Source organism: Micrasema longulum, unplaced genomic scaffold (genome assembly GCF_059751315.1).
Source record: "Micrasema longulum isolate JH-2025_06_02 unplaced genomic scaffold, ASM5975131v1 h1tg000747l, whole genome shotgun sequence".
Classification (NCBI taxonomy): domain Eukaryota; kingdom Metazoa; phylum Arthropoda; class Insecta; order Trichoptera; family Brachycentridae; genus Micrasema; species Micrasema longulum.
The window spans coordinates 404,870-423,688 of record NW_028277941.1 but is presented as its reverse complement, the minus strand read 5'-3'; the positions used below and the strand labels follow the sequence as shown (position 1 = coordinate 423,688).

Sequence of the window (18,819 nt, the reverse complement as noted above, 5' to 3'; positions counted from 1 at the left end):
ATATCCTTCTATAAAACGTTCTCCATCCCTGTTGCAATTAGTAACTATGTAAATAACATGATCGTCTCGACGCTGGAAAGTAATAAATTACCAAGGGACATGTAGTAACTTTACAAAAGAGCCAATTATTATTTATATATTTTTTTTAATTAACAAAGAATTTCGTATTTTAAGTATTTATTTAAATTGTTTAGGAATCAACCCCAAAAATACGTATGTAAACAAAAAACTTTAATTCGCTCTTTTGCACAGTTGCTTCATGTCACTTGTTCACTTTTTCCTTTCCAGCGTCGATATAATGTTATTATTGGTTTTGCGTGAATGCGCCGAACATTCTGGCAGTACCTACCGCATTGAAATAATTATGATTAAAGATAGTCAGCTCTATGACAACCGCATTTATTTGTTCAGTTATAATAATCAAAAAGACAAAAATCACATTATTCGCGTATATAATATCTAGTTAAGCGAGGGGGAACACTTTAAATAGGTGAGTTGATTTTCATGGTATATTAAGTGGCAGTAAACATCCTTAATAACCTGTGTGTTAGCTGACATTGTTGGACCTACTTTAATTCGTATATGGGCTCTCTATCTTTTAAAATAATAACGTTTGCGCCTCCCCATCGCATCATTAATTATTATAACATTTTTTTACTTTAAATTGTCACCCGCAAACAAGCTTTGGCTTCGCGGGAAAAAACTGTTTTCTGTATGCTAGTCATAAAATTATGAATGGTCCAGAAGGAGCGTAGAATCATATTCGAACACATCGGGCTTTGTCCAAAAAAACTCCCACTTCGCCCCACTTTCACTGCGAGCATGCGTGAAGTCACCGCGTAATGTTGCCAGATCACGAAGAATATAATCAAAACACAAATGTAAGATAATTATATTTAAAAAAAAAAGCAATTTGTTAATTGCTCTAAAATTTCATTATACACGTGGAAACATTCATTGACACAACAGAGTAGTTTAATAAAGGGTCATTTAATGAGAATTATTTAATTAATGAACATTGAACTTAAAAAATAAAACAAAATTTATTTTACATAAAATGTATTTTTTTATGTCGTGTAAATAATATTTGATGTTTTGAAGATAATGTTGGTCAAATGTCCACCACGGCGTTGTTTAATCCGAGAAGTCTAATTTTCATTAGTTTTCTCATTAGATAGGCAAAGTAGCGTAAAAAAATTGACTACCCTGGCAACACTTACAAAAATTTTATTTTGTTTTCTTTGACAATCTGACGGATGGAAAAATAATCCAATTTTTAAGTAGGTAATGCATTTGTTACTTTATTTTATTTTTTTATATTTTTTTAATTTATGTATCAAAACTTATGTTGTAAGAGATTACCCTAAAGATTAAGCGCGTGCCTTCATTTTCGCATTAAATATTCATGTTTTTTGTAAATATTTCTTTGTATATATATATATATTGTATGATGTCTAGGCTATGGGCTGAGGTGTTTCACGTGTCGGCCAGCGGTGCCGGCACCGTGAAATGGCAGCAGGTATCCGAGGATCTTGTCCCCGTCAACATCACCTGCATACAAGACTCCCCCGAGTGCGTCTTCCACATCACGGCCTACAACTCGCAGGTGGACAAGATCCTGGACGTGCGATTACTACAACCTGGTAAGAGCTTCAATCTTTACTTAAATATTTAGTATCCTTGATTATCTACAAAATGATTTCTTCGTCCCTGTTGAGATGTTAACGAAGATATCTCAAATAAACAAATACTAAGGATTTATTTAGTAAATAGACCGACATTCCATCAGAATCTATCATTACTAAATGTTATTAAAATTTTGTATATAACCACTTACCGACTTTTTTATGTCTACCGGTTTCGAGACGTACCCGTCTCTTCGTCAGGGCACCAATTAGACCAACATGCGAACCAACATGCAAAACCCACGATACACCTTCACCATAGTTGTTGCACAAAAATATAATACCAACACGACATGCATTTTAATAAGCACATGCATTGATTAGAACAAACATATGCTGATTATTCATGAAAATATTCTTCTTTGTAAATAATTATTTCAGTAAATACTATATCCACAAATGTATGCAAATTTTTACCAAAAAATATCAAACCTGCTTTTTATACAAATAACAATATCGGTAAATGATTGCTTAGTAATAAAGATAATGAAAGTGTATTAAAAAATGCAGGTGTTTGTTTGTTGTGCTGTTTACCAATTACAATGCAATTCTTGTCCTTCAGTTTAGGTTGGAAGAATATCAAGAAATTTTTATATTCGTGTTAAAGAACATATGAGGTGCCTTCACAATAAAAACGCAAATCACCTAATCAATTTAAATCGTGACTTTAATAAAAATACAGGAGTTAAAATCTTACATACAAATAATAAAGGTTTAAAAGTTAATAATTTGAAAATATTTCACATTTGGAAAGCTTTAAAAAATAATGTTACTTTGATCAATAATCAAACAACCTTTCAATATAGTCCTTTATATGATGTTCGACTGTAATAGTCACTCTATTAAACCTATTAAGCTCACCCCCTCTCTCTCTCCCTTCTACCTTTTTTCAACTATTTCTCAAACAACATAGAATTTTTTCATAATTTTATCAGTGCATGTTTGTCCTAATCAGTGCACCTACTTATTAGAATGCATGTCGTGTTGGTTTTATATTTTTGTGCAACAACTATGGTGAAGGTTTATAGTGGGTTTTGCATGTTGGTTTGGAAGAGACGAGTACGTCTTGAAACTGGTAGACAGAAAAGTCGGTAAGTGGTAATGTACAAATATTAAATAACATTTAGTAAAATGTTTGACCACAATGTTAATGCTTTAAATAATTTTTATAATAATATAATCCACTATTATTTAATAAGGCAGTTATCTCAACAGATACTAAAAACTTTTCGATAGATAGACAGACATATTAACAGAGTTGAAGGAATCATTACATAAATCAATAGGTATCTCAACAGATACCAAAAACTATTCGGTATATATACATATTAACGGACCAAGGAATCTTTCCATGGCTAGACAGGTATCAAAACCTAATTATTCGGAAAAAAACTATATTTATTTATTATATTACATTCATTTAAAATAAATATAAATTTACTGCATTGAAACGGGAAAGCTATCCCTAGTTAGGCAGTTGGGTAGTAAAAAAAAAAATTGATTGACATCTCAACAGGCCCAAAGAAATCATTACATAAATAGACAGGTATATTAGAAGATAACCAAAACCTATTCCGTGAATAAACAAACATCTCAGCAGAGACGAATAAATTATGAGAAAATATAGATGCCCAAGCATTTCGAGGACTTATGACATGTCGTTTGCCTACGTTATCGTTTTTCATGAAGTGTTAAATTCAGCACTCTGAGTTTGTTTAAAGGTCGTTATTTTCCTTCTTAAGGAAGATTTCCATCTCTGTTGAAATAGCTGTCATACTCAAAAACATTCCTAAAGAGTTGAATCGAGTTTTGACATTACACACAACACATCTTTTACTTACCGATCTTCAACAATTTCGGACGCAATACCTGCGTATATTTTTGAATTCTGCAAATTTTTGTATGTTGCTGCAGTAGAACTTTTATTCCGCTTGTTGTTGTAAGCTTAACTTTTCAATAAAATCAGCCATTGCAAAAATCACTGAATTAACTTTTTGTTGTTCACAAAACACGTGTGCAACGATTCGAAAAATGCAAATATTAACATGAAATTTAAGGCAAATATTAGTGATAGTCCTATAAACCTAAAAAAAAGATTTTCCCGTATCAAAAAGCCTGCATATTTTGAATGAAAAATTAATTCTTTTTTTTTAATCACAGTAACAGGTTCATTGTTTTCGAATGATTTAGTGTTAGACAATTTAAGTCTAACCATTTTTCCAAAATGTCTAAAAACTTCCTCGAGACAGAAGCACCGAAGTCTAATGAATAATAATTATAAAACTTTTTACTGACAAATTGAAAAAAATGTTTATATTACAGATAAAAAACAATAGAGGTTCAACCATTTGCCTAGCAGTTTAAAAGGACCAAACAAATCAGATAGAGTCAGTAAAATGGTGGCACACCTTTTAATTAAATTTTTATCAAAGTCTGTTATTTTTGACGAAATCACAATAATATATTTTTTTGCGATAGGTATTGCTATCGTTAAACGTTCCACTTCCTCCTGGCTTAATTTAATAAAATAAATAAACTTAAATTAAACGATTCAAAAAGTAAATTCGTGATTATCGAAGGTTTTGAGGAAGATAGACGAACTGGTTGAACAAAATGATATAACTATTAATAGAAGACTAAATTTTAGGCCTCATATTGATAACATAACAAAAAACTATGCCAAAAAAGTAGAATTCTTAGGATGAATTAGAAAAAAACTCAATATGAATTCAAGTAAATTGATATAACAGTCTATTTTAATGCCACACTTGAATTATTGCTCTACTGTTCTGTTTCTTAGAAACGATAAAAAATTGAATTTTTTTTTCATAGAACAGAGCATTGAGAGTGGTATTAAGGTGTGGTCCATATAGGCACTAGGATTAAATTTAAGTTAGAGAAATAAAATATCCTAGATATTTAAAATAGAATTCTGTTCAATACTCAGGCATTCATTTAATAGTTGAAAAAAAGACTACTTCCTGGGTACACGATGAAAGTATATAATACAATAAAGATTTCTACAGTTATGAAACGAGAAATGGAGGTGATTTGAGGTTTCCTAAGGTGAAACTGACTGAAACTCAAAACAGACTTTACTATAAAGGTTAAAAATTTGTAATAAGTTGTCTGAATGTTTAAGGGAACTGGAAGCATCACGAGCGAAATATTATTCGTATATTACGGATAGAGATAATTAATATGTGTGTAATTTTTAGATATTTTGAATTGATGCATATTAAGTTTACTTCCTTATTAATCATATTGTTTTACTTGTAAGTAAATTTACGTTAACCTGTGAATTTATCATCTAATTAAATAAAAACAAATAAATAATAATATGGTCATAATAGAAAGACGATTGAATAAGTCGTCGTTAAAATTCCTGACATTCGATTGAAGTGAACGTAACCCACCGACTGAAATGCGCTGAAACATGCGCTACTAACATGCCTGTTTAATTGAATGCCATTGACCGCAGTACATATTATTATATTTAATTTCATTTATTTAACTTTTTGTGCTTGCATATTTGTGCATTGCCAAATAGCATTTTATTTCAACCAGCCAATACAATAATAAGTGTTTTTTATCATTGTCAATCTTTCTACAGTATCTGTGATAAAGGATCTCGGGGTATTTTTTGATGAAAAATTGTCTTTTGTATATCATGCCAATGAAATTTAAAGCAAGGCATTAAAAATGTTGGGCTTTATTTTGAGAAATACAAAAAATTTCAAGTCCATCCGATCATTGAAAATATTATACTGTTCTCTTGAAAGAAGTAATTTAGATTTTAATTCATCAATATGGTCACCCTGCTATAATGTTCATGTTTATAATATAGAAAACCTTCAACATAAATTTCTACGATAAACTACAAACTAAACATTCCAATACAAAATGTGAATTATGACTATTTATTAACACTGCTTAACCTAACAACACTTATGAAAAAAGAACTATTAATGATCTCATTGTACTGTATAAAATTGTAAACTCTCTTTTTGACGCACCAAAAATACTTGAATTGATTAATTTTAGAGTACCTGCTGTCAACACTAGGAGTACTTTATTGTTTCATTGCTCCAGTACTTCTTCCAACCAACAAAACAATTCATTGATACCGAGACTGCATAGGTTAGGTAACACTTATGGAACGGCTGCAGACATTCTGTCCAATTCTTCACCATCTTATAAGTCCACGATATCAAGTTTATTTGTAGCTGCTCGTCAAACTATTATTGACAATTCAATTTCATAAATTAAAAAAAAATACTTTCTTGTTTATTTTAATTACTTTATACTTGTTTTTTATTTTTTACAATTATATCGAATTGCACTGTAGTATTGGCAAATACGCATTTCATAGATACATATTTTTATTTCTTATTTTTTCGTGATAATATATGCTTGCTTGTTTATTAATTTTACTTAAAAATGTCTTTCTTGCTTACCGTAACACTTTATTTATTGTTTGATTTACAGAATTTATTTCATAAGCTTATATCTTTGCATTTTTTGTTTATATGCTTACTGTTTTTTCTTGCATACCTTTGTTATTATCGTTTTTTTTTTTTTTTAACTTTGAAAAACTTTTTATCATATCCTTTTTAACTAATTTCACATTTTTTTCTGTATATTCTGTTTATTATTTAGTATGTTAGCATGTATTTCATTTTTATTTTTTGTAAATGCCTTTTGGGCGTTAATGAACAAAATAAATAAATAAATAATCTGTTTTTTTTATATACCTAATACATTGTTTTCGATGCCTGAGATTGCGTTCCCTTACTTTCTAATTATGATTCATTTTTGAACCCATCGTAAATTTATTCAAGTACACGTAACAGAATGTTAAAAATATATTTTTGAATAAAATCTTTAATCTATTATTTTGCCATAAACTTCCTAAAATGTGTACGTGTTATCAATATCAATTTCTAAAAGCATTGGGATTAATATAACAAAAACATTACCAGGAATTAAAATATTTTGCTTTTCGTTGGGTATTAATTAATAGGGTTTCTTTCAACCGCATAAACTGTTTGATCTGTTAATTATTTTTTGTAAATATATATGGTTCAATAGATCCAATATTGGATAGTAAAAATTTCCGTGCAAATCAATTAGCATTCCTTTTATTATATACAATTTTCAAAGTATAGGCCTTTGATATAATTCGTGTTAAATTGGGGAAATGTTTGTTTGATGTTTTATAATTTTAATTTATAAAAAATGATTCGCCAGCTTGTTTTTCTAAAACGAAACACAGCGCAAAGATTTTTAACTCATATATTATTTAAGAAAAAATATGAAAATCCAGACATTTACAGGGTTTATTACATGCCCTTGTTCGTCTTTAAAGATTTAGACGATGATGAAATGCAGTTAATTTATACATCACGTTAATCAAATAAATATCAGAAGTTTTTTGTTTGTAAAATAAAACTATACGTATTTTAATATTGGAGGAGAGGAGAAGTATTGGTGAATGTATTTGGTTGGGAAATAGGAAATTTTTATAAGCAAAAAGGGGATTTTGAATCTATAGATAACCGATGAGCCAATACAAATTAATCGTTATTATGTCAACATTGAGCAATCTATAGAAAAACTGTGTTCCGTATTTTTTCGAAGTTTAAATTCTTACATCCTATTTTTTACATCCAAGAATAAAACTTATCCAATATGGTTTACTTACGATCTTCTGAAGCTAATTCGCAAAAATAAATGACGGGACAAAAAAAAATAAGATACGGCATTTAGCATAGGGCTACGTTCACTTCGTTAAAACTAGAAAAGATTGTAAGATTTTGCTATAAATCTCTAGATCTCACATTAGTAACTTATAAAATAACGCCCCGAATTCTAAAAATCTTTGAAAATGTATAAAAAAATGAAATCACGATAGTAACTAAAATCCACCCCAAATGCATTTAGATGGTCAAATTATCTCTAGCACGGAAAAAATATTAATCTTTTTGCTGACTTTTTCAGAGATGTTTACGACCAAGATATACCTGACATAAACATACCCCCATACTACTTTAAAAACACTACGTATTTATAAGAGTGGGTCGATCTTGTAGGGAGAAATAAAAAATGAAATAATCGAAATTACTTTATGCGGAAAAGATTGTCCATGGTATATTGAATCAGTGAAAAATAAAATAAAAAATATTATTGAAGTGGTAATAAAATTTGCCACGAGAGGTTGAATTTTAGATTTAAAAAAAAAAAAAACACGTTTTGGTAAAATGATTTTGGATACTTAATAATTGTTATTCAGCAACAAAAAAATGTAAAAACAATTTTCATCAATTAAATAATACACAATAATGGCTTTTATAAATAACCTCCTTCCCCGCATCCTCTCAAATCAGTTGGTAAAACTGCATAAAACTTAGCGAGCGGCCGTCAGAAAAGCATTATAGACCGCTGTTCCCGCTAAATGAATTGCTAATATATTGTGTAAATTGTGTGACTTGAACTAGTTTTGTACTATACTCATATTAAAAAAATACATGATTAGCCAAATTGGCTTTCTACCTATGAAAACGTAATATGGTATGTATTTTGGCATTTAAACTGACATGCGACATAAAACAAAAAAAATCTACACTGCGTATAAAGAAATTGCTGAGATATTGAAAAATGAGAATAAATGTCCATAATTAAGCACAATATCATTTTGAACAAAAATACGAACAAACTGAAGGAGCGTGTAAACGAGAGTACTGACTTTCCAATACAAACGGACATTGTTGAAAGCGCATCCCAAATCTCAGACCCCACACTTAAAGTTACCAAATTTTCAGCTATAGCTAGAACATTAGATCAGTATGGCATTTTCGATCGAACAGGGACAGCTATCGTGTCCGCTGCACTTCACGATGTTGGCCTTATATCACGAAGCAACATATCAAACACATTTGATTGAATTTTTAATTCGGCGTGAGAGAACAAAAACAAGAACCACTTTACAATCTCAGCCAATTACAGCAGATGCTGATCAGATTAATTCATATTCTGATAAACGTAAAGGCAAAACCACAGTATCTTTCAAAAACCCGAAGAAAAATCAAAATGAAAATCACATAAGTCTGGTAAAAGAACTGGAATATGAGTATATTGGTCAAGTATCTATAAATATAGAAAGTGAAACTTCACGAGATAAATAGGATAAATTATAATTGTTGGATGGCGAGAAGCTGCCTATAGTTTTATTCACCTCAATAAAAAGACAGCCACCTGAAGTCACTAATAAAAAAGACTTAAATACTGATCAGCTATACTTAGACATTGTGAAGCTCTCAACTTTGGACATTGAAAATAAAATATGTTAAAGAGAACCCCTAGAAAAATATGGCACTCGAAGTAGCCTTCAACCGCAAACAGGATTCATAATCTGAATGTGTCTTACAATAATCCACCTGAGACTAAAAAGTGGCATTAATGACTTTCATTATTAAAGTTATACGTCGTTCAACATAAAAACAGAACCATCAAATTTTTATGATGCGCAGAATTTATATGAGTTAATTGCTTTATCTTGTCATTTATCCAGTGAAAGAAAATGAGTAATTATTATAACCCAATTATTAAAAAAATAAAAATTCATATCCTCAAAATGTTATTTTAGCAGTGCTACCTAACGAGAGAAAAAAATGGTTTTTAGAAGAATTCCGAGAGCCTGCAAAATAAAACGGACTGCAATTACAAGTATCCGAATATTCTCATAACCAGAATGTGGTATTTAGGCAACAGATTATGTGGATTTGATTAAGTAAGATAATCTGACAGAGTCTCGAATGACTGAACTTCCAGGATGATTTCAGAAGCAATAGGAGACACGTCAATTATTCGGGAGGCCATCCTACCTTCCACCAAGGGGTTTCCCTGTCGCATTCGAGCTACACGGATTGTAAAAATAGCTAAGAAAGCATCAGTTACTGTCTGGAGAAACCAAAAAAAAAACGGCAAAAATCAATAAAATTGATTCCAGTTTTTATCACTAGTAATAACCGTCAATTTTAATCATCTCTGTATAAATATTTTATGATATGTAAAACTACTACACTAACGAATTATTTGTAAAAAACACTTATGTTAACGAACTACTTTTAACTTATTTTATATACCGTCTCTTTGTATGCTGACATATATGTATACATGTAAAAATTTCTTTTTCTGTTGTTTGTAATCTGAAATATTTAATGTTCACAGGAACTCGTATCGGCCAAGCATCTGAATGCTTCGTGTATTGGAAGGACCCCATGACTAACGATACTTGGGGGCTTAACTTTACTTCTCCAATAGATGCCAAACAGTTTCGAGAATGTTGCGTAAGTTGAATACACATACATACTTTATATCAGTAGATTCCCACCAAGTTCAAATATAATGATTTGAATATTTGCTTCCAAGTATGAACAAAAAAAATACGTTGACTTGTTCACTATTAATGCACCGATGTTTTATTTCAAATATATTTTTAGTATACCTAGCTCCCGTGATTCCTTTCCATGGTTTTGAACACATATCAAAATACTTACATAAAACATTAGAAATGTGGTAAAATCGTGAGTTAAGATGAAGAAATATTAAGAATTCAATTTTTGTCCATATCAAGTTAAATTATTTTTGCGTTATATAAAATCTTTGATGGGCCGACATAAGAGTGTAACTGATTTTTTGTTCATTTTGTGATTTATTTGCGAAAACGTTCCTAGTACATGCCTGCATCAATGGTATTAAGAGAAACATATTACAACAGATATGAAGAACATTTTAGAGAAGGTTTTATAGCAGTCTAGGCATCTACAGGGCTTATGACCTGTCATTGTAAAGTAGCCACTTAAACTAGCCAATGACCCACACAGCGCAGCATGTCGAAAGCAAGAAGACGATGATGATGATAATGTGTGATTCATGTGCTATTAATATTTTATATTAACGTATTACAACAGAGATGAAAAACATTATAGAGAAGGTAATATAGAAGTCTAGGCATCTACAAGTCTTATGACCTGTCATTGGCTGGTTTCAGTGGCCACATTACACACTGTGTAACATTCATCATTTTACCCATATTTGAACATTTATATTCCTTCAATTCTTTCATCTGTTGATAGTATGTAAGCCCTGTAGATGCCTAGACTTCTATATTAGCTTCTCCAAAATGTTCTTCATCTCTGTTGTAATATGTTAATGTTAACAGCTCCCAAGGAATTGAATCCAGTCCTTGTCTACAAAAATTTGGACAAACTCAAAGTATTGTATTAACAGTACACTGATACGACTACTCAAAACATAAATAAACAACTCTGTGCTTATTAAACTTCGATTTATTGAAATAAGTATGCACATTTGTGACATATTTTCAGTGGCACAAAACGTACAAGATGGTCTTAATAATATAAGTAGACTCATTTCTATCATTCATTGAGTAGTAGAAATAGTATTAGTTAGTTCTACTTGTATGAATAGACTCATTTCTGTGCCATCTTTAATGGTTCAAGTAGTATATTTGTAATATTTCTGTTATTTGTACAAATTACTTAAATGTTTTAACACAAACGAAATTATCTTTAAATAATAACCCATTTTGCAAAATATGAGTTCTAAAGCTAAATAATTGGGTTCATAATGACGTTTTTTTGCTCTCCTGAAAAGTTGCACATTTGCAATAATACTCTTATGTTTACCCATTAAAGAAATATGAAAAATTAAAAATAATGTGTCCTCACTGGAGTTACTCGTGTAGAGGTAAAATGCAAATTTGTGAGTCAGAATGATTAAATAATAAATTCAAATTGAAAAATGAATATATCAACCTAGAATAATATAAATGAAATTATTATTCAAAAGTTATCAATTAATTTAAATTACATTTTCATAATATTGTATAAAAAAAGGAGGTGAGATTCACTTTAATTTCAATAATCATGTTTCGTTAGTAATTTCTAATTCAAACTTTCGCCTGACAAATTCATATAAAATACAGATTTTTATTTTGAAAAGAATACCATTGTTCCCCCATTGAGCATGGGCTGGCCCGTGTCGAGAATGATGTATAGGTACTTATGTTAATATGAATGTAAGACGAAAACTTACAAAGTAAATACATATTAGAATGTTCAATCAAAATTTTCTGATTTTATTTTGTAACTTGAATGACGAGAATATTCCCCACTTATCGCATTGAATATGTTTTTTTAATAATAATATTTGATTCTGCTCCTTTCTTAAAAACAGTTTTTTTTCATCCATAAATAAATCTTCCAAATATTTCCCAAATCAAAATTTAAAGGTATCTGTACTGTGTAGACGTTTATTACAAATTTAGTTAAAGGTGTGTTAGAAAAACCTTATCAACCAACTAACGATTACCCAAAAACTTGTTACATACTCACAAATTCAACTAAATTACCTACATTTTAATGAAACGCGAGTTGGTTAAAGTACGTACCGTTCTTGAGAACAAAGTTGATTGATGAACTAAGTTTTCTCAACACAATGTACACTTTACTTAGAACGATATCAGATAAGAAAGAAGGAATAGTGTTGTGCTCGTTCTTTTACAGGGTGCATAAGGCACTAAAATACTTGACGGTTACGCGTTATGCGTGACGTGTACCGGCCCCTTCAGTTTTAATACGTATTTGTCACTCTTTCTTGAGAAAAAAAATCTTGGACGCGTTATGAGAGCGATATGGAATAATCTTTACGGTTACTTACATATTTCCGAGATAAATACCATTTTTATTTTATTTTAAAGCACTTAAATTCATATCTGCGGTGATGTTAGCGACTTATGCGAAAACTCGTTACAATGTTCTTTTTTTATTATAAAACTCTTAACAGAAAAAAAATACTATGAATCACATGTGGCCGATGTTATTATGTTCTGGTAAACGGCCTTAAAAAAAAAAAAAACGCAATTTCAAACCGGGTCGGTACCGTGGTTAAGCTAAGGTTTCCTAGCTAGGACAGCGGTGCCCGTATCTTAACGGCCGGTGACTAAAAAGTGATTTCCGAGGAAAACAGTATTAAATGGTGTTGATAACACCGTTTTCCTACGAAACCACTCTCTAGTCCCCGTTACAACTGCTGTCTACCGCATCACCGTTCACTACGGCCGTTAAGATACGGGCGCCGCTGTCCTAGGAAACCCTAGTTATAGTGTCGCAGACTCACGGATCAGATGTACGATGTTCAAACCCCACTCTACAACAACTTGATTCCCATTTTCTAAGAGTGAGTTATTTACCACCAGTAGTAAAAGCCCCCCAAAATTAAATTTTTTGGCTTAATTGTAAGAACTCAAATACTTTTCTTCAACAAAGAAAGTTGTATTATGCAATACATTATTTGATCAGATGGGATTTAAAAAACGATAAATATGAACACGTTTCGGAATACATAAAATGTATAAACCATATTAAAATGTAAGTCGTAGTAAAAAAATACACGAATACTGATTTTCAGCGATTGACAACTTTTTATGTGGTTTTACTTATTATTTAAAAAAAATATTATTTATAAAATATAAATACGGTCAGAGGCATATTCTCGTCATCCGAGTGAAACATTAGTCTAAACCCCTTTTTTGCACACCCAAACCTCCGCACCCCTAGCCACTGTTTGTATGTAAAATGATTGGTGTTGCATTCAAACGTCAGCGTGACGAATTGCAGTCGCCGCAGTTTAAGTTCGCGCGCAAGGCTTCCTCCAGCTACAGCTTGAAGGATGTCCCCAATGGAAAACAGAAACCCAAGGCCAAGAGGAAGCCTGTTTCTACCCCTGCCAGTCCTAACAGAGCCAGGTAAGTCTTCCATACGAATAATTATTTCTTTATCAAATACCTGTATGTCGTGTCCCTTAATTCAGACATTGATAGAACTACCAAAAAACCGTCAGCAGGGTACGTGCAAAACTAGAACCTGAACCCAATATTTTATTAATTGCGATTTCAAGAGTTTCTTATTACTCTGTCTACATTTACATGCATTAAACGCGAGAGTACCCAAGAGATATCTTACCCGCAAGGTAATTTAAACACCGCCCTTAATATTAACAGGTGACTTCTTGAGCTTTGGAGCTCTTGGGGAAGAGGTGTGAATACTAAAACCAATAACTTGGACAACCCACAAAATAGCTTAAAAATGTTTAGTTTACATTTCCAAAAATTAAAAAAAAAAGAAAACAATGCATTTTAAAAATATTTTACGATAATGTAATACAGTAAAACTAAAATATATTTATTTATTTATTATATATACGGCCTAAGCCAATTACAACAGTTACATGAAGAAACATAAATGCAAGAAACTGAACCAAAAGAACATAAAACTATTTGGCAAAGACGAACAAGGGCAAGCTAATAATGGTAAACTATATATTTATAAAAACGAAAAACATAAGACTTCGAGCTAAACCATGCCAATCCAATTTCATCCCACACTGTTTAGTCGCGAAGAGATCTACGAAAAGCTGGAAGATCTATCCCAAATAATTCCAAGTCGTGTGATGTATTGACTAATCTACACATTTTGGACATTGGGGCATAAAAACCAAAGTTTCTCTTAGAAGATTTTATAAATAGCAGATTTTGACTTCTAGTGGCATGCTACGGAACATGAAAAGAAATTGATTGCAACAGAGACGGGACACCACTTATAGCATTAAGTATTTTGAAAATGCATATAAAGTCCATCTCAGTTCTACGTCTCTCCAATGAAGATAGATTAAGAGATTGCTCTATTTCAAAATAGGAATAATTACCCCTTTGTAATCCGAGCAACCATGCCACTTTTCTTAGAAAACGGTGTTGGAAAAACTCAATATGGTCTATATGAGTCCTGTAGAATGGAAACCAAATAGGAGAAGCGTATTCTAGATGGGGTCGAACTAGTGGGCAATAAAGAGTTTTGATGGTATTAATATTTTTGAAGTCGTCGTCACTCTATTGATAAAAACAAGAAGTTTGAGAGATTTGCATACAATATTATCAATGTGTTCACGATAGGAGAGTTTACTATCTAAAGTAATGTCAAGATCCTTTACTGACGAAACCATTGAAAGGGAAGTAAGTTTTTGTTTGTAGTTGAATTGTATAGGATTTTTTCGTCGCGTGAAAGATATTATTATTTTAATTTTTAACCGTAGGTATTACCATACAGAGGACGCGGTAACCGATTCAATAAAGACAATATGCATGCATAATATATTTAATAATATGCATGCTTCCACTTTTCATTATGTTGCATCCCTACTTAACACAGGGATCTTGGCCTCCTAGAGTTAGGCATATAAATAAACGAATGACAAAAAAAAATGTATATCTTGTTTAAATTTGCTGTATAAAATTCAACTATTACGATAATTTCTTTTTGTTTGTAAATTTTCAAAAAAAAGTCATTTTTATTTACCAGTCTATTATTATCGTATGTTATTGTCTAAAAATAAAATGAAAATGCTCTATTTCAATATTAAGTTAATTTTTCCTCCTCTACATTTGTCACTTTAAAAGAAAAACAGGTATTTAATATTAATAATTTTATGTTTCTGTCAGTGAAAAATAATGCAAAAATACAGAATTACGCGTGAGCTGAAACACCTTATAATTATACTAAAAGGAATAATATTTGTAATTTAATATCTAGTAATTACTGTAAATAAGTCGTAGGAACAGATTTAAATACATGTTTTGACAGATGGTTGTGGGTGTGGTTTTACAGTTATTATTTATCAGTAAATTACATTTGTAGACTGCCTTTACGCCTGGTTTGAAGCAAATAGTGAAACGCGAAGCATACCTACCTGATGAAGAATGAAAAATTATGTTACATTATTTCAATATGAACAAAAATGGTGTACAACAATTATAGTATGGGATTAAATAAACATAAGTCATTTACATTAAAAGTAAAATTAGTCGAAATGGGTTTTTTTTTTATTAATCATCGAATGAATCGATTTATGCACCTTGAAAATTACACTGAACTTAATAAAAAATATTGGTCTGTACTGCGGAGAACAGTCTTAGTTTGAGTTAAACTTTCGTGTATATCAAAAATTGAAACATAGAGGTCTAAATTAAAAAACACTTTAAAAATAATGGACTCATGTATTGGTGAGAAATGTTTTTATACAGTGACAATACCACTACCAAAAAGGCCGTATATATTAATTCCGTTTAGAAATTCGCCAACACAATATTCTGCACATCATAACACTGGCATTCCTGTGCATGATCTGGATTTAATAAAAGAAAACTTAATATTTTTTTACGTATTTATCATCATCACTCCCTTCCACATAGGGCACTGCATTGGTACACCAATCGCAGCGTATCTTAATTATTGTTTTTCCATGAAAATAAGATGATCAGTTTAACGCTTTAGATACCAGTCTAGGGACTGTGAAATATTCTAGAGTAAAAACACCTTTTCAAATAAATATTTTATATCAACCATGTCAGGAATCGAACCCGAGACCTCTGCATGGCAGGCAAACGCGCTGACCATTACACCACGAGGCCGACTACATACAAAAGAAACCAATTTTATTAGATATGCATGCAGAAATTTAAAACCTGTCGATTTTATATAAGTATGATTCCTTCAATAAACCCGAAATTGTACAAGTAAATACACAATTGAGTTGTTAACCAGCGTGTACGAAATAAAATAATAGTTCGTCCTTTTTATTGAATTAATATACAAATAGTATATTTATATATAATTTAAACAAATCAACCTATATTGGTATATTGAACAAAATAAATATAATTGAAATACGTGTGACTGTGGAATCATCTCCCATCCTCCATCAAATATGTTACTGCATTATCTCTGTTTAAATCACGTCTGAAGAAACATCTCCTTTCTCTTCCTTAATCTCTCTTCCTTTATTTTTTTCTCTTTTTTCCTTTTTTCCGTTGAGCAATTGTTTCGATTTAAGGTAATTTTTAAACAAATAGGTCTTTTTATATTTTTATATATCTTTAGCTTTTTAATGTTTTTTTCTATTGAATATGTTCTTTAACTTGAATTATAAAAATAAAACTTTAATTTTATTGGTTAGTTGGAAGAAATAACCATTTGACAAAGAGCCCGACAATGTACAAATAAAATTATGTTCAAAAAGTTAAATAAATAAATATATGGCAAGCTCAACAAAACACCCTGGCTTGAGATTTTTTTTTTTTTTTCATCGGGTAGGGTATGGAACCCGGAACCTTCTGTGCGAGAGTCAAATGTTTTGCTATTACACCACGGAGGCCGCAAAAAAATCGTGGTATTATTTTTTTTTTTATCACAATAATAATAAAACAACATTAACATTCTAACCCAAAATCTTTTGTTGACGAGCATGATGAACAAACAAAAAATTCTCAAAACAATTTTATTTTTTAAAATTAACAGCGGTGAAAATATATTTTTTTTTAATCTCTCCTACAAAATATGCATTAATAGACCATAATTATATTTGTGGGTCTCATTTTCTTTTATAAATAATGTTTTTTTTTCTCATTATTTAACAAATGCTCTTATTTTAGGGAACCACAGTGCACATGTATGACAGCAGACCAGTACAATCGCCTTCGTTCTCAAGATCCGCGGTATCGTAAGTCAATTTTTAAATCATTCATAAAACCTGATAGTTACCCTCTTATTTAAATGTGATAAAATTAAGGATACAATTAATTCAAATCAGAATTTTATAAGGAATTCCAGATTTAAATGCAAAAGTGAACCAATGAAATTAAAATAATTAGTATTGTAGGAATGTGACACAAATTAATAAAATTTGTATATATTACAAACATATATGGATAATATTTTTGGAAGAAAATACGGAATTTTGGGCTGATGATCTGACATTGGCTGGTTCAAGTCATCACTTTACGTACTGTGTATCATTCCCCTATTTATTTATTTATTTAAATCTTAAAGTAGGGCACACATATCATACATATTGTTATGTGTGATCTAATGATAACATTGCAAATATATTTAATTTATAAATTGTGATAAATCTGTCATTGTATTAACATGTTGTTTTTTTTTATTCTTCTAAGCCCTTAAATTCCCTATATTTTTGTGCGCTTTTTTCATGCGATTTCTAAATTATGCAGTTTTTTCAAGCAAATTAAAAAAATGTCTTCGCGAAAATAGCAACACGTGGTTCACATACTTAAAAGTCAATATTAAATATAATATTAAAAAAGGACATTTTAATTCTTAACATTAGTATAATTCCTTTGGTGGGTTTTCAAAAACAAAGATTCACTAAACAAACATAAAATATACATAAATTATAAAATGTAAATATGCAGATGATGACAGTTCAATTATAGTGAATTCTTCAATACGTATTTCAATTTTAAAAATATTTTTAAAGTTATAATAAAAACATTACTAGTGAATTAATTTTAAATAGGGTTAAGAATTAATATACATATATAAAGAATTATAAAAAGTATTACTTACATTGTTTCGTGAATATTAAAGTGAAATAAAAATTGGTGAAAGAATGATTGTAAAAATAATATTTCGGATCCGCTTAATATCTGCGTCAATCTAATAAATAAGGTTAAATCTACACGATCGTATATTTATTTGGTTCCAGTTCAGAAGGCATTAAATGTTTTTTTTTATTTTTATGAAATTCAAATTATTTCGAATGTTTTGGACTAAATTTGTTTTCTTCTTACCAGGTTCTTCGACCTTACCCCGCGCTACGACTCGCGCTACTGAGACTGAGGGGGCGCGGGGCGCAGGGGGCGCAGGCCCAGGCGCCACCACTCTAGGGGACAAGGTGGCTGCGGCCACATCCAGCACTTCCTTATATGATAACGTTAGCGGCTCTGCCCCTCCAGCGCCGGCCAATGCTCATACTCTTCCAACCAAAGGTAGTAAAGTTGTTTGTTAAAGCCCTACGCATTGTCTGCAATTAAGATTCAAAGTATAAATGGTTATTGGGTTTAGGTCGAGAAAAATCGGAAAATCTACTCAAAATACTTTCTTAAATAATAAATGGTATGAATAATTATCGTATAACTGTAAAGTAAATTAACCAGTAGGTAGTAATGTTATTGTTTATTTTTGCATAAAAATGTCTG

At 30.7% G+C, this 18,819-nt stretch overlaps 1 protein-coding gene across 1 annotated transcript in view; it reads left to right on the top strand.

Annotated features, from left to right (window-relative positions):
• LOC148279172 (protein still life, isoform SIF type 1-like) overlaps window positions 1–18,819 on the top strand; it is a 55,166-nt gene that overhangs the window by 8,163 nt on the left and 28,184 nt on the right. The window contains exons 3-7 of the mRNA XM_088230334.1: window positions 1,459–1,643; window positions 9,915–10,033; window positions 13,388–13,515; window positions 17,254–17,321; window positions 18,415–18,609. Coding sequence (XP_088086460.1) covers window positions 1,459–1,643; window positions 9,915–10,033; window positions 13,388–13,515; window positions 17,254–17,321; window positions 18,415–18,609 — 695 coding nt within the window. The remainder of the gene's footprint in view (window positions 1–1,458; window positions 1,644–9,914; window positions 10,034–13,387; window positions 13,516–17,253; window positions 17,322–18,414; window positions 18,610–18,819) is intronic.